Raw genomic sequence first — 26,585 nt, forward strand, 5'->3', positions numbered from 1 at the left:
AACCCAATATATCTGGCTGTGTGTTTTGACCCTAATGATCCCTCATTATATCTGGGGTGTTTTGGCCCTAATGAGGCCTCAGTATATCTGGCAGTGTGTTTTGACCCTAATGAGCCCTCAGTATTTCTGGGGTGTGTTTTGACCCTAATGAGGTTCCAGCATATCTGGGGTATGTTTTGACCTTAATGAGCCATCAGTATATCTGGGGTGTGTTTTGACCCTAATGAAGCCTCAGTATATCTGGAGGTGTTTTGACCCTAATGAAGCCTCAGTATATCTGGGGTATGTTTTGACCTTAATGAGCCATCAGTATATCTGGGGTGTGTTTTGACCCTAATGAAGCCTCAGTATATCTGGGGGGTGTTTTGACCCAAATGAACCCTCAGTATATCTGGCAGTGAGTTTTGACCCTAATGAGGCCTCAGTATGTCTGGGGGGTGTTTTGACCCTAATGAGGCCTCAGTATATCTGGAGCGTGTTTTGACCCAGGTCCAGATTAACATATTGTCCACATGGCTCTAGTGGTGTTCACGTGCTTCTCTGGTCCGCTGCCTCTGAGGATCTCTGGTCTGCTCTCAGACACACAGGAATCTTTCCTCCTATTAAGCTGTATCTCTCCTCATCAAAACACAGAGCCATGCGAGTCTCAGGCTCCAACCCGTTCTCAGCACTCTTCAACCCAGCTAGCCAGTCCCCCCTCCACAAGAACCATGCTGCCCGCTCCAACCAACCAAACAATGTAGCCCCTCCAAGCCAGCTATCCAGACCCTACCAACCCAGTCTCATCCAGCCCCAACCAACCTCTTCCTGTGGCATGTGTGATACTGACCCGTCTCTTGCAAAGAAAGGGCTGTGACCAAGCCATCCGTCCCATTCAACCCATTGTGTTCCTGAAACAAGGAGCAGCAGAGTAGTCAGCTGAACACGGTGTTGGGACATTGTGGTGGTGTGACTACTGGACTCCTGACTTGTAGCTCCCAGTTGCGCCAAACTGCAGGAGGTATTCAGCCAGCTCTCTCTCTCACCATGGAGATGATTGGATTAAAGGCATCTTCAGAAAGACAACAGACATCTCTGGATGAAAGAGGCGGAGACAATTGTGTTGTAAAGCAGAGGGCTGGGTGAATAGGCTGCTCCTGCCAAAAGACAAAACAGTGATAAACTTTCCCTCCACAGTGGCACCTCTCTGCTCAAGCATACTCACACACAGGGCACAAGTCAACAGCAAAGTAAATGGATCACTGCATTGTGTCAGGTTGCAGGCAGCATAGGGAAACTGAAGGTGTTCAGCAACAAAAGGCATTGTATGGTGGTGGGACCACGGCCCAAGACTAAATGGAGAATAATATGAGGGTCAACAACATATTGTGTTAGCATGTTGTACACTTTCTGCTTTCCCATATGTCCAATGTTCTTCCTCAAAATAGCAGCAGTTTAGTGCCAATTTGCATTGGCATCTAATGTTTATGCATTTATTAAAATGTAAGGAACTTTTATTTTGTTAATAGGAATTATTAAAAGTCCAATTAATTTAAAATCTCAAAACAATATGTCATTTTTTTCTAGTTTTCTGTGTTTTATCACATGAGCAACCATTAAATCAATGATGTATTAAATTATATTTGACTTTAATTAATTGGAAAAGGTAATTGCCCATCCTGCTCGTTATTATAATAATGGATGTCATTAAACGAATAATAATTGTTGTATTATACCAGGGGCTGTTGTGTTTGTGTTGTTGTTTACACTTGTTGGTCATTAAATAAAAGGCGGTGAATATTAGATAACTTACCTTAGCATTAACAACGAACCACCTCTACAGTTTATCTCTATACTGTCTTTAATTGATTTGTTTGGAGTGTTAATGCAGTCCCTCTCCGCGGTGTTCCCGGCCCTATGGCCCGGGGCGCTGGGAGGACCAGCTCACAGTGACAGCCTAATTATAGGCGCCTAACCGCTTTATTACTCATTAAACAATCAACTGTATGTCCACCGCTAAATGATTTGTGTTGTTGTAGATATTAGGGAAACATAATATAATGGCAGGCTGCAGCTAGCGGCGCTGCTAACCTCACCGTGCTTCGCTACAAAACCCAGAAACCAAACACCGGGGGGTTATTTCATTTCAACCACAAAAGGCTCGTGAGAAGATGTGATGTGCACATGTAGAGTAAAAGATGACATTCAGCGCACCTGCCTTGACTTCCTGGAAGGGCTGTCTTTTGTCCCTCTGAAAATATCAGCGCATTTAAACACTGAGGCATGTTGTTTATTCAGCCATTATTTGTTTAATTATATTATAAGTACTTTATATTTCTGCGTTTCATGTTGTGCCATGACTGAGTTGGTTAGCCTTTTATCCCTAATAGTCATTTACAAGGGCGATTGAAACTTCATAGCGTGCGATCTTACAGCCGTCATCAGCATCTCCAAATCCATACATGAATTAACCTACCGATGGAGATGTGAGAGATGGCTGAGTTCTGTGTATAGCTAAATAAAGTTGTTGATAATATAATTCATCGTGTTTTTGACAGCAGGCACAACAAACACATCTGACCCTGTCCTGCCTTTACCACCCTCTGACCTGGTTAATTTTCTAACAGGCCTTTAACGGCGTAACTGTTTAGCAAACTGCCATCAAAATGTCACAAATTTATGCGCATAAATGTTCCTCTCCTTGAAAGAAGTCAACGTTTACTAAAAAATAAAGCCACTTTGACCCCGGAATTAACACAGACATAGCATTATTCCATTACAAGGTGGAGACTGCTGGAGTGCACAGTGAGGTGGCCTAGATCTTTTATTTGATGAATTTAATTATGTTAGACCTCCATTACTCTGCCTTGCTCTCTGGCAAAAATACACAAATATGTTTTCATTGCGAAATAATCTCTCAAGTTTACTAATATAGGACAACACCAATCTTTAGACTTTGTAAAATGATTAGAAAACAAGTATTTTAAATAACCTTTGTTAACATTGAATTTAAATGATTTGGCCCTCACAAGCAATGGGGCAGGGGAAGACTGTTTTTCTAAATATAGAACATATGTTTTCAATTTTCTTAGCGCAATTATATTCTAAACTTTATCTGACCACACACACACACGCACACACGCACACACACACACACACACACACACACACACACACACACACACAAATACTGCATATTGTGTGTGTTCTATCTGACTGTGAGATAACAATGTGATAACATCTCATCTTTTGACTCATATTCTAGGATAACTTTGGTTGCTTATTCCAAGTTGAAAAAAGTTGTCAAGTGTTTGTAGAGTTAAAGTGAAGCTCCACTGACTAGGTCTATATTATGTCTCTGTAAATGTACTGAAGCCTATAGAGGTCGCTGTGACACAACCAATAGAGAGGCACCCCGCCAGCCTACACGTTCAGCCTGCCATACCTCCAAATAGCGTGTTCAAAATATATTAGTCTATTGTAAATACTACAACAAAAAATTTCTATTTAAACATTTTGAATAAGCATGTTGACATTGCGCTATACTCACTAAATATTTCACATGAAATGTAATTCTTACAAAACCAGTTTAAGAAGGCTAATATTTGTTTACATTTTATGGGTTTTATAGTTGTTTTAAATGGAATGAAACCTGTCAATATTATCGTCTTTAATGTAGGCCTAGGATATCTTTCTTATTCTGTATTGAAGCCTGATCATTGTGAATCCACATTACCACCGTTAATTCCAATAACAAAAACAATGTTACACTTCAACTGGCATCACAATAATACTTGCAATTGTTCCTCATCATGAACCTATTATCAAACTGATTCAATACAATTAGCTTGGTCTCTGATGGGTTACTTCCGTCCCAATAGTCATCCCTATAACCTTACCGATCACATGTAGCTGGCCGGACCCCGACACAGTTAGTAACCCTGCTAACAACGTCACCTGACCGCTAACCTCTCACTATTAATAATATATTACCGAATCGACTTCTCTTTCTGACAGATTAGATTTTAACCATTTGATTTTGTTTGGGCAGGGCGTTCCCACATTATTACTTAATGATGCTCCCAGCTGCTTCTGTCCATTTCCAGGCACCAGCAACCATCTGGCCGGTTATTAGCACCTCAATGCGTCGACGCTCCCTCCCCATTTAGAAAGTGGAATAACATTAGATGTGAGGAGGGTCGGTATTATCCCCTGCTTTACCCGCTCTGCCCTTTCTCTAACAGGGGACGAGGTACAGGGCGGTTTCCTCTCAGCTCGTAATAATTACATTGGAATGGAACATCTTTGACAGCATTAGTTATGATAAGCAATTTATCCTGACTGATGTGTGTAGTAATAATAATAATAATAATAATAATAATAATAATAATAATAATAATAATAACCATAATCATAATAATAATAATAATTATTATTATTATTATTATTATAATTATTATTATTATAACAATAATAATTATAATTATAATAACAACAACAGTAATAATAATAATAATAATAATAATTATTATTATTATTATTATTATAACATTAATTATTATTAAAATGATAATGATAATCGTCTTGGTTGAACCAAATCAAACTTCTGGTATTGTTTAATAATATTGTGCAACAGAGACCGTCCCCTTTTCTCTCAAAACGTGCTATTAAATATTTGATTTAGAAAACACAACAACAAAATATGTATATTCTTTGATTTTCTCTATAATTTCATTTAGTTTATTAGACAAAATATACGATCTGGACAAATGTCGTCAACGCGCTATTTACAGATGTAAATCACTGTATGTACAGAACAGAAGACCCCAACACAAGAAAAGCCTACCAAACGTCCCAGGGTAAAGAGCAGACAACAATAGAGGAAATCCTGCCACATGAGTTTATATCAAATTAGCTATTTGCTCTGAATGCTACGGTGAATGAAGTTATTTCTCATTGTCCTTTTCTTAGTGCGTCAAGTCTTTTTTTTCCAGGGCAGAATGTCTTGATCAAGCCGAGGAGAGGGCAGTTAGAACCCGCTGCGTGGCTTCTTGCTGAGTCCTGGGGCTGAAAGAACAGAAAGGAGGATGAGCAGCAGAATAATAAGATAGAAGCGTGTTTCTATAGAATATAATATTATTTTCAAGTAGCCTATCCACTGGGTCAACACACACAACATGTCATCTAGGATGCTATATGCTATTTTCATGTGAAAACTTCCGGGCGGCGCACAATTGGCCCAGCGTCGTCCAGGGTAGGGAGGGAATGGCCGGCAGGGATGTAGCTCAGTTGGTAGAGCATGGCGTTTTTAACGCCAGGGTTGTGGGTTCGATTCCCACGGGGGGCCAGTATGAAAAATGTATGCACTCACTAACTTTAAGTCGCTCTGGATAAGAGCGTCTGCTAAAAAGTAAAATTCTGTCGACGCATTTAGCCTATATCAGGGACTGGTATTTAAAGCGTATATTTTATGACACTAATGATTCCATGTGTATATAATAAATCACAAACAGGCCGTCATATTAGGATAGTACCGCCAGCAGCGACCTAGCGCTAATAGCGGGAAGAAAGAAAGAGGTTGTGTGTAAATGTGAGCACTTCAGACTGGGAGAAGTTTTCTGCTAGAACGCTCCCCAGGGCCGGGTTGCTCCCCGGGGTCTTTAGGGAAGCCGAGCCCCAGACAGGTCCCGTTTTACGGGGGACTTGATAAGTAGTCAGCCTCCAGAGGGAGGGAATTAGGGGAGGGGGGCTGGAGCCGAAACCCCGTGTCACCAGGAGAAGAACAACTATTTTTTTTTAGAAGCCAGACCAATCTCTCACATCTGTCCACCAAGAAAACAGTCCCTGTACCCTCTAAGAGTCTAACCACCACAGACCACGCAATGACACCATTTTGGAGGAAACCATTTGATATTACAATATTCTAATATCAATCTTACTGCAATTATTTTACCCCAACTGCATTTGCACAATAAATAAAACGCGACTTACCCATCATGAAGGGGTCTAAATGAAGACTTCAGAGGTTGTGTTGGAGGAGAGTCACTTCTTACAACGTTATCACGGTCTGAAATAAAAGGATAAAACTCATTACAAAATAAACAAAATATATATTTTAATGAAATACTTGAGTAATAACATAATGTTTCTGTCATTGTTATTATTATTATAATAATTATTATAACACATTCTAGTTGTGTGTGTGTGGTGTGTGTGTGTGTGTGTGTTTGTGTGTGTGTGTGACCTATTGGTGCATGTGTATAAGTGATTGAATAGACATTTTAGTAGTTTTTAAAAACACTTTTATTTGGACAAAGTACAATTGATAGGCTATGTATTTTGCATGAACTATAATTGCTCTGATTTTTGCTTACCAAATATCATAGTAAAGTAGTGTGCATACGGTTATGACTGGTGCATACCTATGTGCTTGGGACTGAGTTGTGGCGAGGCCTTGTCGTTGAGCGCTGCTCCAGCCGACACCAACACCGAGGTCTGCTGCTGCAGCTGCTGCTGGGTATGTAAGTGGTGGTTATGATGATGGTGCTGATTAACTCCTAGAAACGACCGGACATTGAGCAGAGAGTTCTGCCCCAGGAATGCTCCGTTGGTCCAGTTATGGAACTTGCCTATCTGACAGGTGTATAGTCCGTGGGAGGGCAGGAAGGCCGGGTGCTGCATCTGAGGCGGTGTGTGACCGGCAGGGCCGGAGGGAGAGGTGGGCTTCACAGAACTATCAGGACTGGTAGCCGTCTCAGCTAACGACCAGATTTTAGGCTTATTGTTCACTGGGAGCTGAAAACTTCCCTGTCTGTCCGGGGACAGAACTCTGGTGTTGTTGTTGCTATCAGAAAGTTCCTTCCCGGAGGAAATTGAGTTCTTAGATTTGTCGAAGGCCTCGTGCTGCAGAGCGAAGGGCCGCCGTTTCTCCAGACTGTCAAATTCTCGGTCTCGCTCTCTGCCCTCTGGTTTATCATCGTCATCATCGTTGCTCTGATCTCCATCGTTGTCGTCTATCTTGTCTATATCGATGCTCTCTAGATCTATCTCCTCCTCGTCATCGTTCTTCTCCGTGTCTCCCTCGTTGTCGGAGCCGAAGATGTTTCCATCCTCGTCCTCTTTACTCCTGGCCCCCCACGTCACCTTGTTCTCCTTCTTCAGCCTCCTCCTGGCGTTGGCGAACCAGGTGGACACCTGCGTCAGGGTCATCTTAGTAATGATGGCCAACATGATCTTCTCTCCCTTGGTGGGGTAGGGGTTCTTCCTGTGCTCATTGAGCCAGGCCTTCAGCGTGCTGGTACTCTCCCGGGTGGCGTTCTTGGGCCTGGCCGGGTCCCCGTACTGGAACTGGCCGTATGGGTAGAAGGCTGGCGAGGTGTGGGCCGCGAAGCTGCCGGGGTGGACGCCAGGACTGTCCTTCAGCTCGTACTGGGAGCCCTGGACGGGTGAACAACGCCACACTATTGGTTAATATGCAGCTTAGAAACACGTGCATTTCTATATATGCCTAATAACACGCATACATTTCGACATGAATAGCATTTAAAAATGGGCCGACTCGCTTGGAAATCCCTGTAACTAATTTATGCCGCTCTTCTATGTTAATGACAGTTTGGTCAAAAGTCCAGAAAACGACAATACACACAACCTATGTATTATATTTAAACCTATATATTTAGGAGTATGGCTATACACACATATATACATTCTATGTTTTCGCGTTTTAATTACTGAGAACTACTTTTAATGCATTTGACCGAAATGATATGAGTTTACACTGCGGCCTATATGTCCAGCCTATAACTGTTTTCTATTGTTATTTAAGTATCAAATGCAGATGGAAGTAAGTATTGGAATTCTTAAATTAAGTGTATTTTGTAGGACAGTATGAAATGTAAATGTCATCATGGAACTAAATTATTTATTTTATGCAAAATGGGCAACGTTAATGTCTGTCAGAGAAGGCCTATTCAAGCTGCAATCTTGTGCTATAGTCATGAACTGCATTATTTTGTAAAGTGTCTGTAAATGGTTATTTTTCAATGTCAGTTTTAAAACTTCAAAAGCAAAATATTTCACAAATACGTATGTATTATCCTCAAATATCTGTCCTCAAAATGAATACAAAACAGTAGAACAATGTTGCGAGACAAAATTATAATGTAATGTCTAGGTCATTGTGGGCCTGGAATTTGTTTTCACGTAATGGTTTTGTTTATATAGCTACTATTTTATCCTAGCAGTTAAATGATTGGTGTACGTGCCAGCTTCATGCAAATACCTTTGTTGTTTCGATTCACCAACAGGAATAGCTGTCTTTAGTGATATTTAAGAAGCCGACGACCAATCATATAATAATTAAAGTCAACCAAACTATATCATTTGGGTCACATGCACCATTATCTAGACTAAACACTCTTTTATACATCTTACAACATTTCTTTGAATGCAGCTGAAACAAACTCCCACTTAAAATGACAAGTACACTTCCAAAGTAGGTTACGGATAATTATTCTTACTCCAATAATTAAGACGTGTAAATAAAAGTTATAGATGCATTGTTATTCCTTATCAACAAACTTTCGGAGGGCGCGAGGACGTGCAACTTACAAAGAAATGTCAGATTGAATGGTTCTCAGCCGTATTTTCACGTGCCTTTTCCAGGTCAAATAATTGAAACACTTGACTTAAAGCAACCATACATACCATTACAATACAACACCAGAAGCATAGAAATAGCCCTTACCATTTGAGAGAAAAGAGCCAGGTCTGCACTGCTGTAAGGCAGGAATGCGCTGTAGTTGTGTGCAGTGTAGGGGTTTGCGTACATGCCCAACACCGAGGTGACTGCAGCGGCAGCAGCCGACTGGTTTCCCGCGATCTCAGAGCTCCCTCCCCGGGACGACGGAGTCAGGACCCCCGGCCGATCCCCGCCGTACACCACTTGGGAGGCACTTAAGTACTGAGGGTAGCCCAACTGGGGGAAAGACATCCTCTCCGCCGAGTCGTCTGCCAAAACACCGCGGAAAACGAGACCGAAGAATAAATAAGTCAAAGAGAAAGTGGTCAGGAAGCACACCAGCAATAGGTCAGAATGATTCTTCTGCTCTTTAAAAAAAAAATCTCAGCTTCTCTCTTCCGCTGCAAGACCGTTGGATGTGATCACATCAACAATTGAGCTCCAACTGATGTGCCTGCCCCCAGGTCTCTGCCTGATCTCTCAGATACAATTTGAAGTTGATGCTTTGATTGGCATCCCACTTGAGCTGCAAGCTCCTCCTCACCCGATCATGTGGCTAGAGCATTGGCTGGGCCGCTCTCCCAATGTTGGGAGTATTGTATGTTAAATGTTTAGCATTACAGTCCATTCACTGAAGCTTTGATTGTTGTATGACAACCTGTCTACACGATTTTACAGCTGTCCAACATAGTGGGATAAAGCACAAGGAGCAGGGAACTTCCTGAATACATTCAACTGTCATGAACAGAGAACAATACAGCAGGGAAATGGTGGAAATGTTCTATAGGACTTATCAGGACATTTACTCTCTCAGTTAGACATTTTAGAAATTATTTCTATAGGCTATTTGTGAGTATGCAATTTTATTAAGTTGTTTGTATTTTCTATTTTCTATTTTTTATTTATAATATTTTATTATTCTGTGCAATCTTCGAACACGTGGCAAATTAAATTAGGTATGAAACTGTGATGTTTTAGATCATTTAGAACAAAACCTAAAATCATAAGTCATTTGAAATATTGGTCCATTGGCCACAGTCACTACGACCTAAGGTATTATTGTATATATTTGGAATTGATTAATAACATAAACTTTGTTAGGCTATAGAAACGTGTATTGACAAATAGTGTCATCTTAACGCAAGCTTGTAAATTGTGTCACTAATTGAAAATCCGCTCTGCTGGTGCTTATTGAAAATGCTTTACCTTCATTCTGTTTTTAGCACCACCCCTTTCCCTTTCTTTGTGTGTGTGTGATGGGGGATTAGTGTTTTGCTATCAGACCAATTTAAAGCAGATAGTTGTTTCTAACATATAGGTAGTTGGTTGTAACAAGAGGCAGCCCACTTCAGTGTTTCCGCCTGTTAGTTATTTAGTTGGAACCCAAAGACCGGAAGACAACCGAGAGAAACCATATCACTACTTGAGGTCTAACAGTTAACGTTGGGCATTTTATATGGCATTAGTTTCACTAGGCTACTAAGACAATGCATTCATATACATGTTATAATCTTTAAAAATTCTGTAAACAAAGTTTTAACAAAGTTTGTAATGCACTTGGACACCCCTTTAGAGTAAACTATCAACACAAACTGCACTTTGAGTACCTGTCACTAGTTATGTTTCCATTAACTTGTCCAGTGAATTGTTTCGATATTTAGAAAGTTCGCAAAGACAATTGATGCGACAATTGCCTGCTAGGGTGCGTTTCCATTGAACTATCTTGTGTCGATTACAACCGCTGTCCATAATGACGTCAATCATTGTCCTGCAAATAAACATTTTTTTTTGTAGTTGAACAAAAAATATTGTGGAGCTTTATAGTTTTGCGGTGACATCACGTGCCCCGCTTACCTTCAAAATGATTAGGCAATCATTTCCGTCATAATTTGTCCCAATAAGGAAAGTTCGACAAAATAAAAATCCACCCCTGTCGAACTGATACAAATGTTGTCGATTTTTAGAAAATGTGTCCTATATCTTCTGTTTCCATTACACATTTTTTTGTTGCGACATTTCTTTTGTCGAATAAACCTGGGTCAATGGAAACCTGCCAACTGATCAATAGGGTCAATAATAGAACTAAAGAGAAAGCCGAATTGTCACTCATATCACTAACCTCGTTTTTTTGTGTACACAGATAAATCATAGTATTGTAAAGCTAAAAAAATAGGCCTAAATAAGTGTTAGAAGAAGTAACCTACGCTAGGCTGTTTAAATCTAAACACTCAAATGCAAACAATACTACGTTTTCAGTCTCGGATTCCCATAAAGATATGTTGGCCTACTGATATCGCTATTAGGGCCATCCGTTGTTGTTATTTAATTCCACCTGAAAAGGATGACCCTTCTGTCGCCCGACCCGACCATTTTCAGAACACCAGGTGGACTCACCTATGTGGGGTCGCTGTTACTTGGTTTGAAACCAACCAACTCGTCTTCGTGGTGGTTGAAAGGGTTGTGTAGATTGAATACTTGGGGACTGAGCCGGAGTCAGCGATATGATCTGCTCCAGATGGCTCAGAGTGGATATTGCAGCGCGACGATCAGTCTGGGATATCTGAGGGCACTGATGGTAATCAGCGGAACACATCAGAAAGAGGACGGACGGTGATTGTGATAACCTGCTGGAAATGTGCTGGCGAGAGATGGAACAGATTGCATGCAGGAAATATCTCCTGATGGAGATGACAGAGATGTTGAAAAAATACATTTTAAAAGTAAATATATAGTTGGTGAGAATCACTCAAAATAATAAAGGGAAATTAAAATACAAATAGTAAATACAGTAGCAGTAATACGCTGGTGATAATAATATAATAATAATAATAATAATAATACAATACTTATTTTGTCATTCGTTTTATTAGGCAAGATATTTAACCAGAGGTCATAGTCTAAAACGTTATTTCCGCATTATGCATTTCAGAGGTATGTTTTCGGTTGAGATGTTCTCCTTAATCTGTCAATGTTGTATGAGAATGTCTACAATATATATGCATGTGGCATTACCATGGAAAGTGTATTTAAACTGGTGGAAATGTGACTCTTGGCAAACATTGGCACGTGGTCAGGGCAATAAAGCGTATTCTCAGTTAACTGATTTATTAGCCTTGTTAAAGTCTCATTACCACTTCGCCCCGCGCGCTCACACCGGGAGAATAGTAGGTTAACACATTCAGGCGGAAACTGTTTGCCCTTAATGCTAAAAGCAGCAGCTTCTCTTCCACAGTAGTAATAATGTATTCACTCTGGATACTGTTCCGAGAAACAGATGGACTTTAACCACACACGCATGTCGCATGGTGGCACTCATCGATATTCCCAACCTTATGTGCCACACACACGCACACTCACACGCACGCACGCACACACACACACACACACACACACACACACACACACACACACACACACACACACACACACACACACACACACACACGCACACACACCACTCATATATTCTGAGTTTATTATGTTCAGTCAAAAGATTCATAGCATTCTTAATGGTTATTAATAAGTTCATTCACACAAACGTTTATATATCTTTAATTAAATGAAAACGACATATTTTACTCGTTTCCCGTTCTATTTTGCTCTACCCTAATCACTAGACAACTAAATCTGGTCCCATTAATTTTTTTATCGATTTGATGAATCTAATTGAACCTTTCAGAATAACTGTATATATGTATTTGATACTTGATAAATCATGGCATCCTAAAGCACCGCAACACATAGTTCTAATACATACAGGTGTAGCGGTAAACTCCGCGAGTCGCCGCTGTCAGGGGAACCAGTAGGCTGCACTGATGGCAGTCTTTCAGCACACTGTCAACTTGAACCATCCAACAGGATGAACATGAAAGAGAAGAGTGGGAGTCTCTTCTCTTTAGGTTAGAGCTCTATGGTCTCCACTCCTAATGCTATTAAAGACACCAGGACACATCACACACTCTCTCAGTGGATGGAATCTAGACTGTGCTCTCCAGTCAGTGGTAGAGACAGATTCATTCCATGCACCTGGTTAACATCATACTCACTGATTTGGCATTATCAATATTACTATGAGGGAGATTTCCCAGTTATTCATTCATGCCATAGCTCAGTACAACCAAGACAACAGACAGGTAAACACCTGCTTTTCATCTTCCAACTAGAAGCATAAATCCTCCAATCCCATTGTAAACTATATTGCCTGAATCAGTGATCAGAGATACAGCTCCAGTACCTCTCTAGTGACATTTATTTCAATGGATTCTGTTTGACTTGATCATGTTCAACTTTATTATACCACAATTGTTGATGAGGTGATCTAAAAGGTACTAAATGAAATATACTCATTCTGTTGATGAGGTGATCTAAAAGGTACTAAATGAAATATACTAATTCTGTTGATGTGGTGATCTAAACTATACTAAATGAAATATACTAATTCTGTTGATGAGGTGATCTAAACTATACTAAATGAAATAAACTAATTATGTTGATGAGGTGATCTTAAAGGTACTAAATGAAATATACTAATTATGTTGATGAGGTGATCTAAAAAGTACTAAATGAAATATACTAATTCTGTTGATGAGGTGATCTAAAAGGTACTAAATGAAATATACTAATTCTGTTGATGAGGTGATCTAAACTATACTAAATGAAATATACTAATTCTGTTGATGAGGTGATCTAAACTATACTAAATGAAATATACTAATTATGTTGATGAGGTGATCTTAAAGGTACTAAATGAAATATACTAATTATGTTGATGAGGTGATCTAAAAGGTACTAAATGAAATATACTAATTCTGTTGAGGTGATCTAAAAGATACTAAATGAAATATACTAATTCTGTTGATGAGGTGATCTTAAAGGTACTAAATTAAATATAGTCATTTGTGATGTTGCATAACATCTATCCACCTGCACATATAATTTCAGGATCCTTAATTATTGGTTATGTTGAAAGAAGCACTGGTGCAGAATCTAGAATAATAATCTTACCTTTTTAAGAGTCTTGCAGTTGAACTAAGGTTAAACGTCTGTGGGATGTCATTTTTTTTACTTAATGCAGATTAACTAATGATGTGTTAAAATATAACCCCAGAGAGCAAAATGGAGTTTATATCTCTGTAGTATGCACCATCACAGCCCACTGTTCTCTCTCACATGACCTCTGTCCTGTTCATATACTGTATCTTCCTAACCACAGCACAACCCCTGACTGGGAATGTGTGGTTAGTTTTGAATATGAGACGTCTGATAGGAACCACACCTAGCTCTGCAGGCCAGGCATTTCCATGGTAATAAACCAGGTTGATTCTAGATGTCAAAAGGGCAAAATGTTCTGTACTTGAAAGCTAAACTCATGACCAGTTTTTTCATTGTGAGAGCATTTGAAGGGAATGGCATTTCACGGCCACTACAGTTCTACTCTGTGTTCACATCTGGATTAATCCTGCCCTCTGCTTTCACTTTGTTAACCATTTCTATGTTGTACAATAAGAAAACATTTGTAAATTAAGAATTTTGTGAAGCTTCACATTTTGAAGCTATGTTCCATCCAACTTCTGTGCATTTTGCCTACATTACCCAAGGTGCACAGCAACGTTTTCATCTGAACTGAAGGAATGCTAGCAAAAATGCATTCTGGGTTATGTAGGACTTTTCCAACAGGGACATGATTCTGGATTGTTCTGAAGTCTTTGCTTTGTAGACATTTGTGATAATCAAAAAAATCAACTTTGGTCCAAAATTGATGTCTGTTTTGATGTAACACAGGTAAATACGTTGCAAATTTGAATGTGTTCTTCTGCTACAAAGTTAGAGAGTTTTTTTGTTGGAATCTACAATCCATCTAAATGGACAGTAAACAAGATTAGTGACTGTTTTGATTGATGATTATCTCATTGGATGTATCCTGAGAAGGAATATCAAGGCAGAGTGCTGGAGGTACTCTGGTCTGTCAGGGGATGGCTACTGGAGGTACTCTGGTCTGTCAGGGGATGGCTACTGGAGGTACTCTGATCTGTCAGGAGCTGGCTACTGGAGGTCCTCTGGTCTGTCAGGGGATGGCTACTGGAGGTCCTCTGGTCTGTCAGGAGCTGGCTACTGGATGTCCTCTGGTCTGTCAGGGGATGGCTACTGGAGGTCCTCTGGTCTGTCAGGGGATGGCTACTGGAGGTCCTCTGGTCTGTCAGGGGATGGCTACTGGAGGTCCTCTGGTCTGTCAGGAGCTGGCTACTGGAGGTCCTCTGGTCTGTCAGGGGATGGCTACTGGAGGTCCTCTGGTCTGTCAGGAGCTGGCTACTGGAGGATTGATTAAATAAGCCAGTGACTGGTTACTGGAGGAATGTTGAAATAAGCCAGTGACTGGTTACTGGAGGAGTGTTGAAATAAGCCAGTGACTGGTTACTGGAGGAGTGTTGAAATAAGCCAGTGACTGGTTACTGGAGGAATGATGAAATAAGCCAGTGACTGGTTACTGGAGGAATGATGAAATAAGCCAGTGACTGGTTACTGGAGGAATGATGAAATAAGCCAGTGACTGGTTACTGGAGGAATGATGAAATAAGCCAGTGACTGGTTACTGGAGGAATGATGAAATAAGCCAGTGACTGGTTACTGGAGGAATGATGAAATAAGACAGTGACTGGTTACTGGAGGAATGTTGAAATAAGCCGGTGACTGGTTACTGGAGGAATGTTGAAATAAGCCAGTGACTGGTTACTGGAGGAATGTTGAAATAAGCTGGTGACTGGTTACTGGAGAAATGATGAAATAAGCCAGTGATTTACAGGATTAATACTTAAAGCTCATTAGATTCCTCTCATATGAAATCAATGTTAGGTTGAGAGATCCATGATCACCTGTAATGTGTATTACTATGATCAGACCAGTAATATGTATTACTATGATCAGACCTGTAATGTGTATTACTATGATCAGACCTGTACTGTGTATTACTATGATCAGACCAGTAATATGTATTACTATGATCAGACCTGTAATGTGTATTACTATGATCAGACCAGTAATATGTATTACTATGATCAGACCTGTACTGTGTATTACTATGATCAGACCTGTACTGTGTATTACTATGATCAGACCAGTAATATGTATTACTATGATCAGACCTGTAATGTGTATTACTATGATCAGACCTGTACTGTGTATTACTATGATCTGTGATGTGTATTACTATGATCAGACCTGTACTGTGTATTACTATGATCAGACCTGTACTGTGTATTACTATGATCAGACCAGTAATATGTATTACTATGATCAGACCTGTAATGTGTATTACTATGATCAGACCTGTAATATGTATTACTATGATCAGACCTGTACTGTGTATTACTATGATCAGACCTGTACTGTGTATTACTATGATCAGACCAGTAATATGTATTACTATGATCAGACCTGTAATGTGTATTACTATGATCAGACCTGTACTGTGTATTACCATGATCAGACCTGTAATGTGTATTACTATGATCAGACCTGTAATGTGTATTACTATGATCAGACCTGTACTGTGTATTACTATGATCTGTAATGTGTATTACTATGATCAGACCTGTACTGTGTATTACTATGATCAGACCTGTAATATGTATTACTATGATCAGACCTGTACTGTGTATTACTATGATCAGACCTGTAATGTGTATTACTATGATCAGACCTGTAATGTGTATTACTATGATCAGACCTGTAATGTGTATTATTATGATATAGTATGTGTGGAACTGTGCAGACGTGTGCATGATGTACAGTATATGGGGAACTGTGCATAAAGGACTGCATGCAAAGACAACACCAATATCAAATAGTTATTTCTGGTTCCACCTATAATTTGATGCCAGTTCTGAATGAGACAGACAGATGCAGATGTCATTCTGAACAGTGGATTGGAATCTGCCTATAAGGAAGTATCCTGTTTCAGATGTTTATTCACCCCCAAACAGCAGAAAGCAGAGCGTGGAAATCTGCTTTCAGATGATATCATTCACACTTTCATTTATAAACACAGTTAATTGAATTTTAAGGAAGCGCTTTCTCACAGAAGATTTTAGTACACAGAAATATTTCTTTGAAATGTCACCCTTTGATAGTGGTGTCAGGATATACATAGAGATAAAATCATAAACAGACACCAAGACAAATGGCCTTTTAATGAGCCACATGCTTTAATCTCTTATTATGTTGTGATTCCAGTTCTGCTGTTTATGTGGACTATTGATGTGTTTATGTGGGCTATTGATGTGTTTATATGGGCTATTGATGTGTTTATATGGGCTATTGATTGTGGTTGAAACCTGCTGTTTTCATGTTGTTACATATACTCTCCCCAGGCTTTCTTCAGTCTCATCCCAAACAGTGATATTACCTCGATCAGATTGACTCTATTTGAATTGCCTTTAGCTGGGTCTCCCTGGAGCTCTTAATTGGTTATAGACATTGAAAGATAAGAAAGCAAACCTTTTCATCAAAAAGAGAAAATCGAACTTCAGAAACTTGCCCTTGTTGGAGGCATTAGTCCATGGACCTGACAGAGAAATGTGAATGTGTATTACTATGATCAGACCTGTACTGTGTATTACCATGATCAGACCTGTAATGTGTATTACTATGATCAGACCTGTAATGTGTATTACTATGATCAGACCTGTACTGTGTATTACTATGATCAGACCTGTAATGTGTATTACTATGATCAGACCTGTACTGTGTATTACCATGATCAGACCTGTACTGTGTATTACTATGATCAGACCTGTACTGTGTATTCCAGGACCTCAATACCAGGCGGTGTCAGAGGAAGGCCCTAAAAATTGTCAGACTCCAGCCACCCTAGTCACAGACTGTTCTCTCTGCTACCACATGTCAAGCTGTACCGGAACGCCAAGTCTAGGTCCAAAAGGCATCTTAACAGCTTCTACCCCCAAACCATAAGACTCATGAACAGCTAATCATGGCTACCTGGACTATTTGCATTGTCCCCCCCACCCCACCCCACCCCACCCCACCCCAACCCCCTCTTTTACGCTGCTGCTACTCTCTGTGTATTATCTATGAATAGTCACTTTAACTCTACCTACATGTACATATTACCTCAACTACATCGACTAACCGGTGCCCCCGCACATTGACTCTGTACCGGTACCCCCTATATATAGCCTCGCTATTGTTATTTTATTGCTGCTCTTTAATTAGTTGATATTTTTATGTTTCACTTATCTATTTTTTACTTAACACTTTTTTTCTTAAAACTGCATTGTTGGTTAAGGGCTTGTAAGTAAGCATTTCACTGTAAGGTCTACACCTGTTGTATTCAGCACATGTGACAAATAAAATTTGATTTGATTTGAAGAAGATTTGGCTGGAATGTTATGTAGGGAGTTGAAGACACTCATGGTCCTTTAAATTTAGAAACATCTACTTTGTGTTTTGGGAGGAAAAGGGTAAGAAAATCCCAGAAAATACATGGGATTCAACATGATACAATCATGATAATGCGATTCAACATGATAAAATCATGATAATGGGATTCAACATGAAAAAATCATGATAATGGGATTCAACATGATAAAATCATGATATGGGATTCAACATGATCAAATCATGATTATGGGATTCAACATGATAAAATCATGATCATGGGATTCAACATGATAAGATCATGATTATGGGATTCAACACAATAAAATCATGATAATGGGTTTCAACGTGATACAATCATGATAATGGTATTCAACATGATAAAATCATGATAATGAAATTGAACATGATAAAATCATGATAATGGGATTCAACATGGTAAAATCTCAATTATGGGATTCAACATGATCAAATCATGATTATGGGATTCAACATGATCAAATCATGAATATGGGATTGAATGTTGTAAATATTAATTTTGGGATTCAACATGATCAAATCATGATTATGGGATTCAACATTATAAATCATGATTATAAGATTGAACATGATTAAATCAGGATTATGGGATTGAACATTGTAAATCATGATTATAGGATTCAACATGATCAAATCATGATTATGGGATTAAACATGATCAAATCATGATAATGGGATTCAACATTATAAATTATGACTATAGGATTCAATATGATCAAATCATGATTATGGGATTCAACAATATAAATATTGATTATGGGATTCAAGATGATCAAATCATGATTATGTGATTCAACATTATAAATCATGATTATGGTATTCAACATTATAAATCATGATTATGGGATTCAACATTATAAATCATGATGATGGGATTCAACATTATAAATAATAAATGGTCAGCTGTGAATTGGGTAAACAAATATTACTCAATATAGGTTATTGTCAATAAAACTTCACAGTACAGTGCAGAGTGTTCAATTTGGCTGCTCCTGGGCAAGGATACCCCAAGCTCCACTATAACCATTGACAACTACGTGCCGTTTTCAATAACAATTTGGTTGTAATATCATTACCTCTTGAAGAGCATAGTCAAAGCTACACATTTCAGATTATTCCACATTTAGCGCTATCATGAGAGTTATACAGCAAGCTTTTCATGATCAGTACACATCAATTGATCATGTATTTTCAGATACATGAGGGTATCCTGTCCATTTGACATGTGGCTAGCTAGCTAGCTAAGCACATAACGTGAGGGTATCCTGTCCATTTGACATGTGGCTAGCTAGCTAGCTAAGCACATAACGTGAGGGTATCCTGTCCATTTGACATGTGGCTAGCTAGCTAGCTAAGCACAGTGGCCATTGCTAGCTACCCAACACGACCAGCTAACTGTACTGTAGTAGCTAAATACAATATACTTGTCCTAGCTAGCCAACGTTTAATCATTGCTGCGTCATGAAAGGAACTTGACACAGACACGAATGATCTGTTTAGTGTGTTATCACACTATTGGTGTGTCTTGGCAGTGTCTTCGGCCGTGCCGGCTGTTCGAACAGAGTCAGAGTCAACACAATAGCCATTGTGTGCCGGGTGTAGCACGAAGCTAGCTAGCTAGCCGTTCTTCAAACAAAGTCAACACAGTGGCCATTGCTAGCTACCCAACACGACCAGCTAACTGTACGGTAGTAGCCAAATACAATATACTTGTCCTAGCTAGCCAACGTTTAATCATTGCTGCGTCATGAAAGGAACTTGACACAGACACGAATGATCTGTTTAGTGTGTTATCACACTATTGGTGGTTTGTTGTGACCAAGTGTTGGTGCTAAACGGTGTGTTATTGTTATTGGATGCTAGCTTGCTAGTTAGCTATGGTGTCATAGTTAGCTAGCTGAATAAAGTGGGTTGAGTCTATTCCTTTAAACATTGAACCGCTGTGGTTCACAACAATTCTGATTTCTAAAGGTGGAAGTTGGGAGAGTTTTTGTTCGGGTGGTTCAGTGAAACAATTTTAGTTTCTGAGGTAGAAGTTTTTGGTGAGGGAGGCCCTGCTCTCTCCTCTCCCAGATGCTTAGCTCATTTCATTCCGATCTCCTCTGCATTTTTGTAGCCATTTGCTACAGCCTGTCAACTATGCCTCTGCCTATCCCTGTTCTCTCCTCTCTGCACAGGCTACACAAACGCACCACACCGCGTGGCTGCTGCCTCTCTAACCTGGTGGTCCCTGCACGCACCCCACACCTGGAGTTCCAGGTCGCAGGCAGCCTCTGGAACTGCCGTTCTGCTGCCAACAAAGCTGACTTCATCCCAGCCTATGCCAACCTCCAGTCCCTCGACTTCCTGGCGCTGACGGAAACATGGATCACCACTGAAAACACTGCTACTCCTACTGCTCTCTCCTCGTCTGACCATGTGTTCTCGCATACCCCGAGAGCATCTGGTCAGAGGGGTGGTGGTACAGGAATCCTCATCTCTCCCAAGTGGACATTCTCAATTTTTCCCCTAACCCATCTGTCTATCTCCTCATTTGAATTCCATGCTGTCACAGTCACTAGCCCATTTAAGCTTAATATCCTTGTCATCTATCGCCCTCCAGGTTCCCTTGGAGAGTTCATCAATGAGCTTGACGCCTTGATAAGTTCCTTCCCTGAGGATGGCTCACCCCTCACAGTTTTGGGGGATTTCAACCTCCCTATGTCCACATTTGACTCATTTCTCTCTGCCTCCTTCTTTCCACTCCTCTCCTCTTTTGACCTCACCCTCTCACCGTCCCCCCTACTCACAAGGCAGGCAATACGCTTGACCTCATCTTCACTAGATGCTGCTCCTCTACTAATCTCACTGCAACTCCCCTCCATGTCTCCGACCACTACTTTGTTTCCTTTTCTCTCTCGCTCTCCTCCCACACTACTCACTCTGCCCCTACACAGATGGTAATGCGCCGCCGCAACCTTCGCTCTCTCTCTCCCGCTACTCTCTCCTCTTCCATCCTATCATCTCTTCCCTCTGCTCAATCCTTCTCCCTCCAATCTCCTGATTCTGCCTCCTCAACCCTCCTCTCCTCCCTTTCTGCATCCTTTGACTCTCTGTGTCCCCTATCCTCCCGGCCGGCTCGGTCCTCCCCTCCAGCTCCGTGGCTTGATGACTCATTGCGAGCTCACAGAACAGAGCTCCGGGCAGCGGAGCGGAAATGGAAGAAAACTAAACTCCCTGCCGACCTGGCATCTTTTCACTCCCTCCTCTCTACATTTTCTTCATCTGTTTCTGCTGCTAAGGCCACCTTCTACCACTCTAAATTCCAAGCATCTGCCTCTAACCCTAGGAAGCTCTTTGCCACATTTTCCTCCCTCCTGAATCCTCCCCCCCTCCTCTCTCTCTGTGGATGACTTCGTCAACCACTTTGAAAAGAAGGTTGACGACATCCGATCCTCGTTTGTTAAGTCTAATGACACTGCTGGTCCTGCTCACACTGCCCTACCCTATGCTTTGACTTCTTTCTCCCCTCTCTCTCCAGATAAAATCCTGCGACTTGTGACTGCAGGCCGCCCAACAACCTGCCCGCTTGACCCCATCCCCTCCTCCCTTCTCCAGACCATCTCCGGTGACCTTCTCCCCTACCTCACCTCGCTGATCAACTCATCCTTGACCGCTGGCCATGTCCCTTCCGTCTTCAAGAGAGCGAGAGTTGCTCCCCTTCTCAAAAAACCAACACTCGACCCCACTGATGTCAACAACTACAGACCAGTATCCCTTCTTTCTTTTCTTTCCAAAACTATTGAGCGTGCCGTCTTTAGCCAACTCTCTTGCTATCTCTCTCAGAATGACCTTCTTGATCCAAACCAATCAGGTTTCAGGACTGGTCATTCAACTGAGACTGCTCTTCTCTGTGTCACGGAGACTCTCCGCACTGCTAAAGCTAACTCTCTCTCCTCTGCTCTTGTCCTTCTAGACCTGTCTGCTGCCTTTGATACTGTGAACCATCAGATCCTCCTCTCCACCCTCTCCGAGCTGGGCATCTCCGGCGCGGCTCACTCCTGGATTGCGTCCTACCTGACCGGTCGCTCCTACCAAATGGCGTGGCGAGAAGCTGTCTCCGCACCACGTGCTCTCACCACTGGTGTCCCCCAGGGCTCAGTTCTAGGCCCTCTCCTTTTCTCCCTATACACCAAGTCACTTGGCTCTGTCATATCCTCACATGGCCTTTCCTATCATTGCTACGCTGACGATACACAACTAATCTTCTCCCTTTCCCCCTTCTGATAACCAGGTGGCGAATCGCATCTCTGCATGTCTGGCAGACATATCAGTATGGATGACGGATCACCACCTCAAGCTGAACCCTGGCAAGACGGAGCTGCTCTTCCTCCCGGGGAAGGACTGCCCGCTCCATGATCTCGCCATCACGGTTGACAACTCCGCTGTGTCCTCCTCCCAGAGTGCGAAGAGCCTAGGCGTGACCCTGGACAACACCCTGTCGTTCTCCGCCAACATCAAGGCGGTGACCCGCTCCTGCAGGTTCATGCTCTACAACATTCGGAGAGTACGACCCTGCCTTACACAGGAAGCGGCACAGGTCCTAATCCAGGCACTTGTCATCTCCCGGCTGGACTACTGCAACTCGCTGTTGGCTGGCCTCCCTGCCTGTGCCATTAAACCCCTACAACTCATCCAGAATGCCGCAGCCCGTCTGGTGTTCAACCTTCCCAAGTTCTCTCACGTCACCCCCTCCTCCGCACACTCCACTGGCTTCCAGTTGAAGCTCGCATCCGCTACAAGACCATGGTGCTTGCCTATGGAGCAGTGAGGGGAACGGCACCTCTGTACCTTCAGGCTCTGATCAGTCCCTACACCCAAACGAGGGCATTGCGTTCATCCACCTCTGGCCTGCTGGCTCCCTTCCTCTGCGGAAGCATAGTTCCCGCTCAGCCCAGTCAAAACTGTTCGCTGCTCTGGCACCCCAATGGTGGAACAAGCTCCCTCACGACGCCAGGACAGCGGAGTCACTCACCACCTTCCGGAGACATTTGAAACCCCACCTCTTTAAGGAATACCTGGGATAGGATAAAGTAATCCTTCTACCCCCCCAAATTGTAAAGTGGTTATCCCACTGGCTATAGGGTGAACGCACCAATTTGTGAGTCGCTCTGGCTAAGAGCGTCTGCTAAATGACGTTTATGTGCCCTTGAGCAAGGCACTTAACCCTAATTGCTCCTGTAAGTCGCTCTGGATAAGAGCGTCTGCTAAATGACTAAAATGTAAATGTAATAACGTGAGGGTATCCTGTCCATTTGACATGTGGCTAGCTAGCTAGCTAAGCACATAACGTGAGGGTATCCTGTCCATTTGACATGTGGCTAGCTAGCTAGTTAAGCACATAACGTGTCATTCAGCTTCATCAGAGTCTCTTGGAAAGAGCATGACATCAGCAAGTCCTCATCCTGGTAAAGTTAGCCATCTAGTTTATCCCCTGATAGATATCTTGTTAACCAGCTATATTGACCTGTTATTAACAAGCCTCATCCTGGTAAAGTTAGCCATCTAGTTTATCCCCTGATAGTTATCTTGGTAACCAGCTATATTGACGTGATCTGTTATTAACTAGCTAGCCAATTTGACATGGTCCTTCAATCAATGTAGCGTATCATGTCTGTCAGCAGCAGTAGTGATTAAACACTTTAAAACAATGTTGAAAAGGGGATAGTGTTAGCTAACTTCACTAGGTAAGCCTATGCTGGTTGGAGAAAAAAGTACATTAGGTCTACTTACCACTATGTTTAGCCAACTGTACAAAGTTTTTACCGGTAGCTTACAAAGTAAACGTAATAAGCTAACAGTACATCTACAAATGCGCCATTATGCGGGATAATGTGAATTAGGTAAAACAAATATGACTGAAAATGAAGCATTTCATGCTTGCTGCAACAATGAGTGTTACAGTGGAAGGTATGACAAGACCCAGATCAGGATCTGATGGATTTCCTGAATGGAGGACAGTCAGGTTATCAACACATCAGACAAGCGTTCTGAACAAATTATATACTAATAAATGAATTAGAGACATATTTCTCCATCTGAACAGAGAAAACAACAACAGCTCTACCCACCAGCACTAGGGTCTGTCCTAGTCGTACTCATGCTCAATGGACTTAAAAGTGCCCCGACTACAAACGTTTCTCAATTTGTTGCCAGGTCCTGATTCCTCTATGATGTGTGGAGCTATAACTACCATTGAGTGCAGTTTGTATTCACATTATGGATGTTGGGCCTGAGAGCAGCTTGTCTCCCTTCTGGACGGTCTGGTTATGGGGCCCAGATGAGAACACAGTACCTCATATTCAGTGAGGATTTAATGAGTTATACAGCAAGGAGACTGAAGGGGTTGTGGAGGTACTACTCTAGGGGTGGGAGGTTATACAGCATGGAGACTGAGTGGGGTTGTGGAGGTACTGCTGTGGGGGTGGGAGGTTATACAGCATGGAGACTGAGTGGGGTTGTGGAGGTACTGCTGTAGGGGTGGGAGGTTATACAGCATGGAGACTGACTGGGGTTGGACTGGGGTTGTGGAGGTACTGCTGTAGGGGTGGGAGATTATACAGCATGGAGACTGACTGGGGTTGTGGAGGTACTACTGTAGGGGTGGGAGGTTATACAGCATGGAGACTGACTGGGGTTGGACTGGGGTTGTGGAGGTACTGCTGTAGGGGTGGGAGGTTATACAGCATGGAGACTGACTGGGGTTGTACTGGGGTTGTGGAGGTACTGCTGTAGGGGTGGGAGGTTATACAGCATGGCGACTGACTGGGGTTGGACTGGGGTTGTGGAGGTACTGCTGTAGGGGTGGGAGGTTATACAGCATGGAGACTGACTGGGGTTGGACTGGGGTTGTGGAGGTACTGCTGTAGGTTTGGGAGGTTATACAGCATGGAGACTGACTGGGGTTGGACTGGGGTTGTGGAGGTACTGCTGTAGGGGTGGGAGGTTATACAGCATGGAGATTGACTGGGGTTGGACTGGGGTTGTGGAGGTACTGCTCTAGGGGTGGGAGGTTATACAGCATGGGGATTGACTGGGGTTGTGGAGGTACTACTGTAGGGGTGGGAGGTTATACAGCATGGTGACTGACTGGGGTTAGACTGGGGTTGTGAAGGTACTGCTGTAGGGGTGGGAGGTTATACAGCATGGAGACTGACTGGTCTTGGACTGGGGTTGTGGAGGTACTACTCTAGGGGTGGGAGGTTTTACAGCATGGAGACTGACTGGGGATGGACTGGGGTTTTGGAAGTACTGCTGTAGGTGTGGGAGGTTATACAGCATGGACTCTTACTGGGGTTGGACTGGGGTTGTGGAGGTACTGCTGTAGGGGTGGGAGGTTATACAAGATGGAGACTGACTGGGGTTGTGGAGGTACTACTGTAGGGGTGGGAGGTTAAACAGCTTGGGGACTGACTGGGGCTGTGGAGGTACTGCTGTAGGGATGGGAGGTTATACAGCATGGAGACTGACTGGTGTTGGACTGGGGTTGTGGAGGTACTGCTGTAGGGGGGGAGGTTATACAGCATGGAGACTGACTGGGGTTGGACTGGGGTTGTGGAGGTATTGCTGTAGGGGTGGGAGGTTATACAGCATGGAGAGTGACTAACGTTGGACTGGGGTTGTGGAGGTACTGCTTTAGGGGTGGGAGGTTATACAGCATGGAGACTGACTGGGGTTGGACTGGGGTTGTGGAGGTACTGCTGTAGGGTTGGGAGATTATACAGCATGGAGATTGACTGGGGTTGTGGAGGTACTACTCTAGAGGTGGGAGATTATACAGCATGGAGTCTGACTGGGGTTGGACTGGGGTTGTGGAGGTACTACTCTAGGGGTGGGAGGTTAAACAGCATGGGGACTGACTGGGGTTGTGGAGGTACTACTGTAGGGGTGGGAGGTTATGCAGCATGGGGACTGACTGGGGTTTCGGAGGTACTGCTGTAGGGGTGGGAGGTTATACAGTATGGAGACTGACTAGGGTTGGACTGGGGTTGTGGTGGTACTACTCTAGGGGTGGGAGGTTATACAGCATGGAGACTGACTGGGGTTTTGGAGGTACTACTGTAGGGGTGGGAGGTTATACAGCATGGAGACTGACTGGGGTTGTGGAGGTACTGCTCTAGGGGTGGGAGGTTATATAGCATGGAGACTGACTGGGGTTGGACTGGGTTTGTGGAGGTACTACTGTAGGGGTGGGAGGTTATACAGCATGAAGTTGACTGGGGTTGGAATGGGGTTGTGGAGGTACGGCTGTAGGGGTGGAGGTTATACAGCATGGAGACTGACTACGGTTGAACTGGGGTTGTGGAGGTACTACTCTAGGGGTAGGAGGTTATACAGCATGGGGACTGACTGGGGTTGTGGAGGTACTACTGTAGTGGTGGGAGGTTATACATCA

At 42.4% G+C, this 26,585-nt stretch overlaps 1 protein-coding gene and 1 non-coding gene across 2 annotated transcripts; one reads left to right on the forward strand and one right to left on the reverse strand.

Annotated features, from left to right (window-relative positions):
* Positions 1-4,684: 4,684 nt before the first annotated feature.
* On the reverse strand, positions 4,685-9,226 carry LOC121585882 (iroquois-class homeodomain protein irx-1). Its single transcript, XM_041902184.2, has 4 exons — positions 8,726-9,226; positions 6,402-7,416; positions 5,971-6,046; positions 4,685-5,046 (listed from the first exon to the last, which is right to left on the reverse strand). Exons 1-4 carry the CDS (start codon positions 8,969-8,971, stop codon positions 4,989-4,991), a joined length of 1,395 nt encoding a protein of 464 aa, XP_041758118.1. The 5' UTR covers positions 8,972-9,226; the 3' UTR covers positions 4,685-4,988.
* On the forward strand, positions 5,247-5,327 carry trnak-uuu. Its single transcript has one exon. It is a non-coding gene; the product is annotated as a tRNA-Lys (tRNA).
* Positions 9,227-26,585: the final 17,359 nt, after the last annotated feature.

This window comes from Coregonus clupeaformis, chromosome 17 (genome assembly GCF_020615455.1).
Source record: "Coregonus clupeaformis isolate EN_2021a chromosome 17, ASM2061545v1, whole genome shotgun sequence".
NCBI lineage: Eukaryota > Metazoa > Chordata > Actinopteri > Salmoniformes > Salmonidae > Coregonus > Coregonus clupeaformis.

Bases quoted from the DNA above. Each gene is read 5' to 3' on its own strand.
- LOC121585882 (XM_041902184.2), bottom strand. From the start codon at position 8,971: ATGTCTTTCCCCCAGTTGGGCTACCCTCAGTACTTAAGTGCCTCCCAA. The intron at 7,417-8,725 runs GTAAGGGCTATT...TCACCCGTCCAG, and splicing joins TGGCTCTTTTCTCTCAAATG to GGCTCCCAGTACGAGCTGAA. The intron at 5,047-5,970 runs GTAAGTCGCGTT...CTGTTCTTTCAG, and splicing joins TTTAGACCCCTTCATGATGG to CCCCAGGACTCAGCAAGAAG.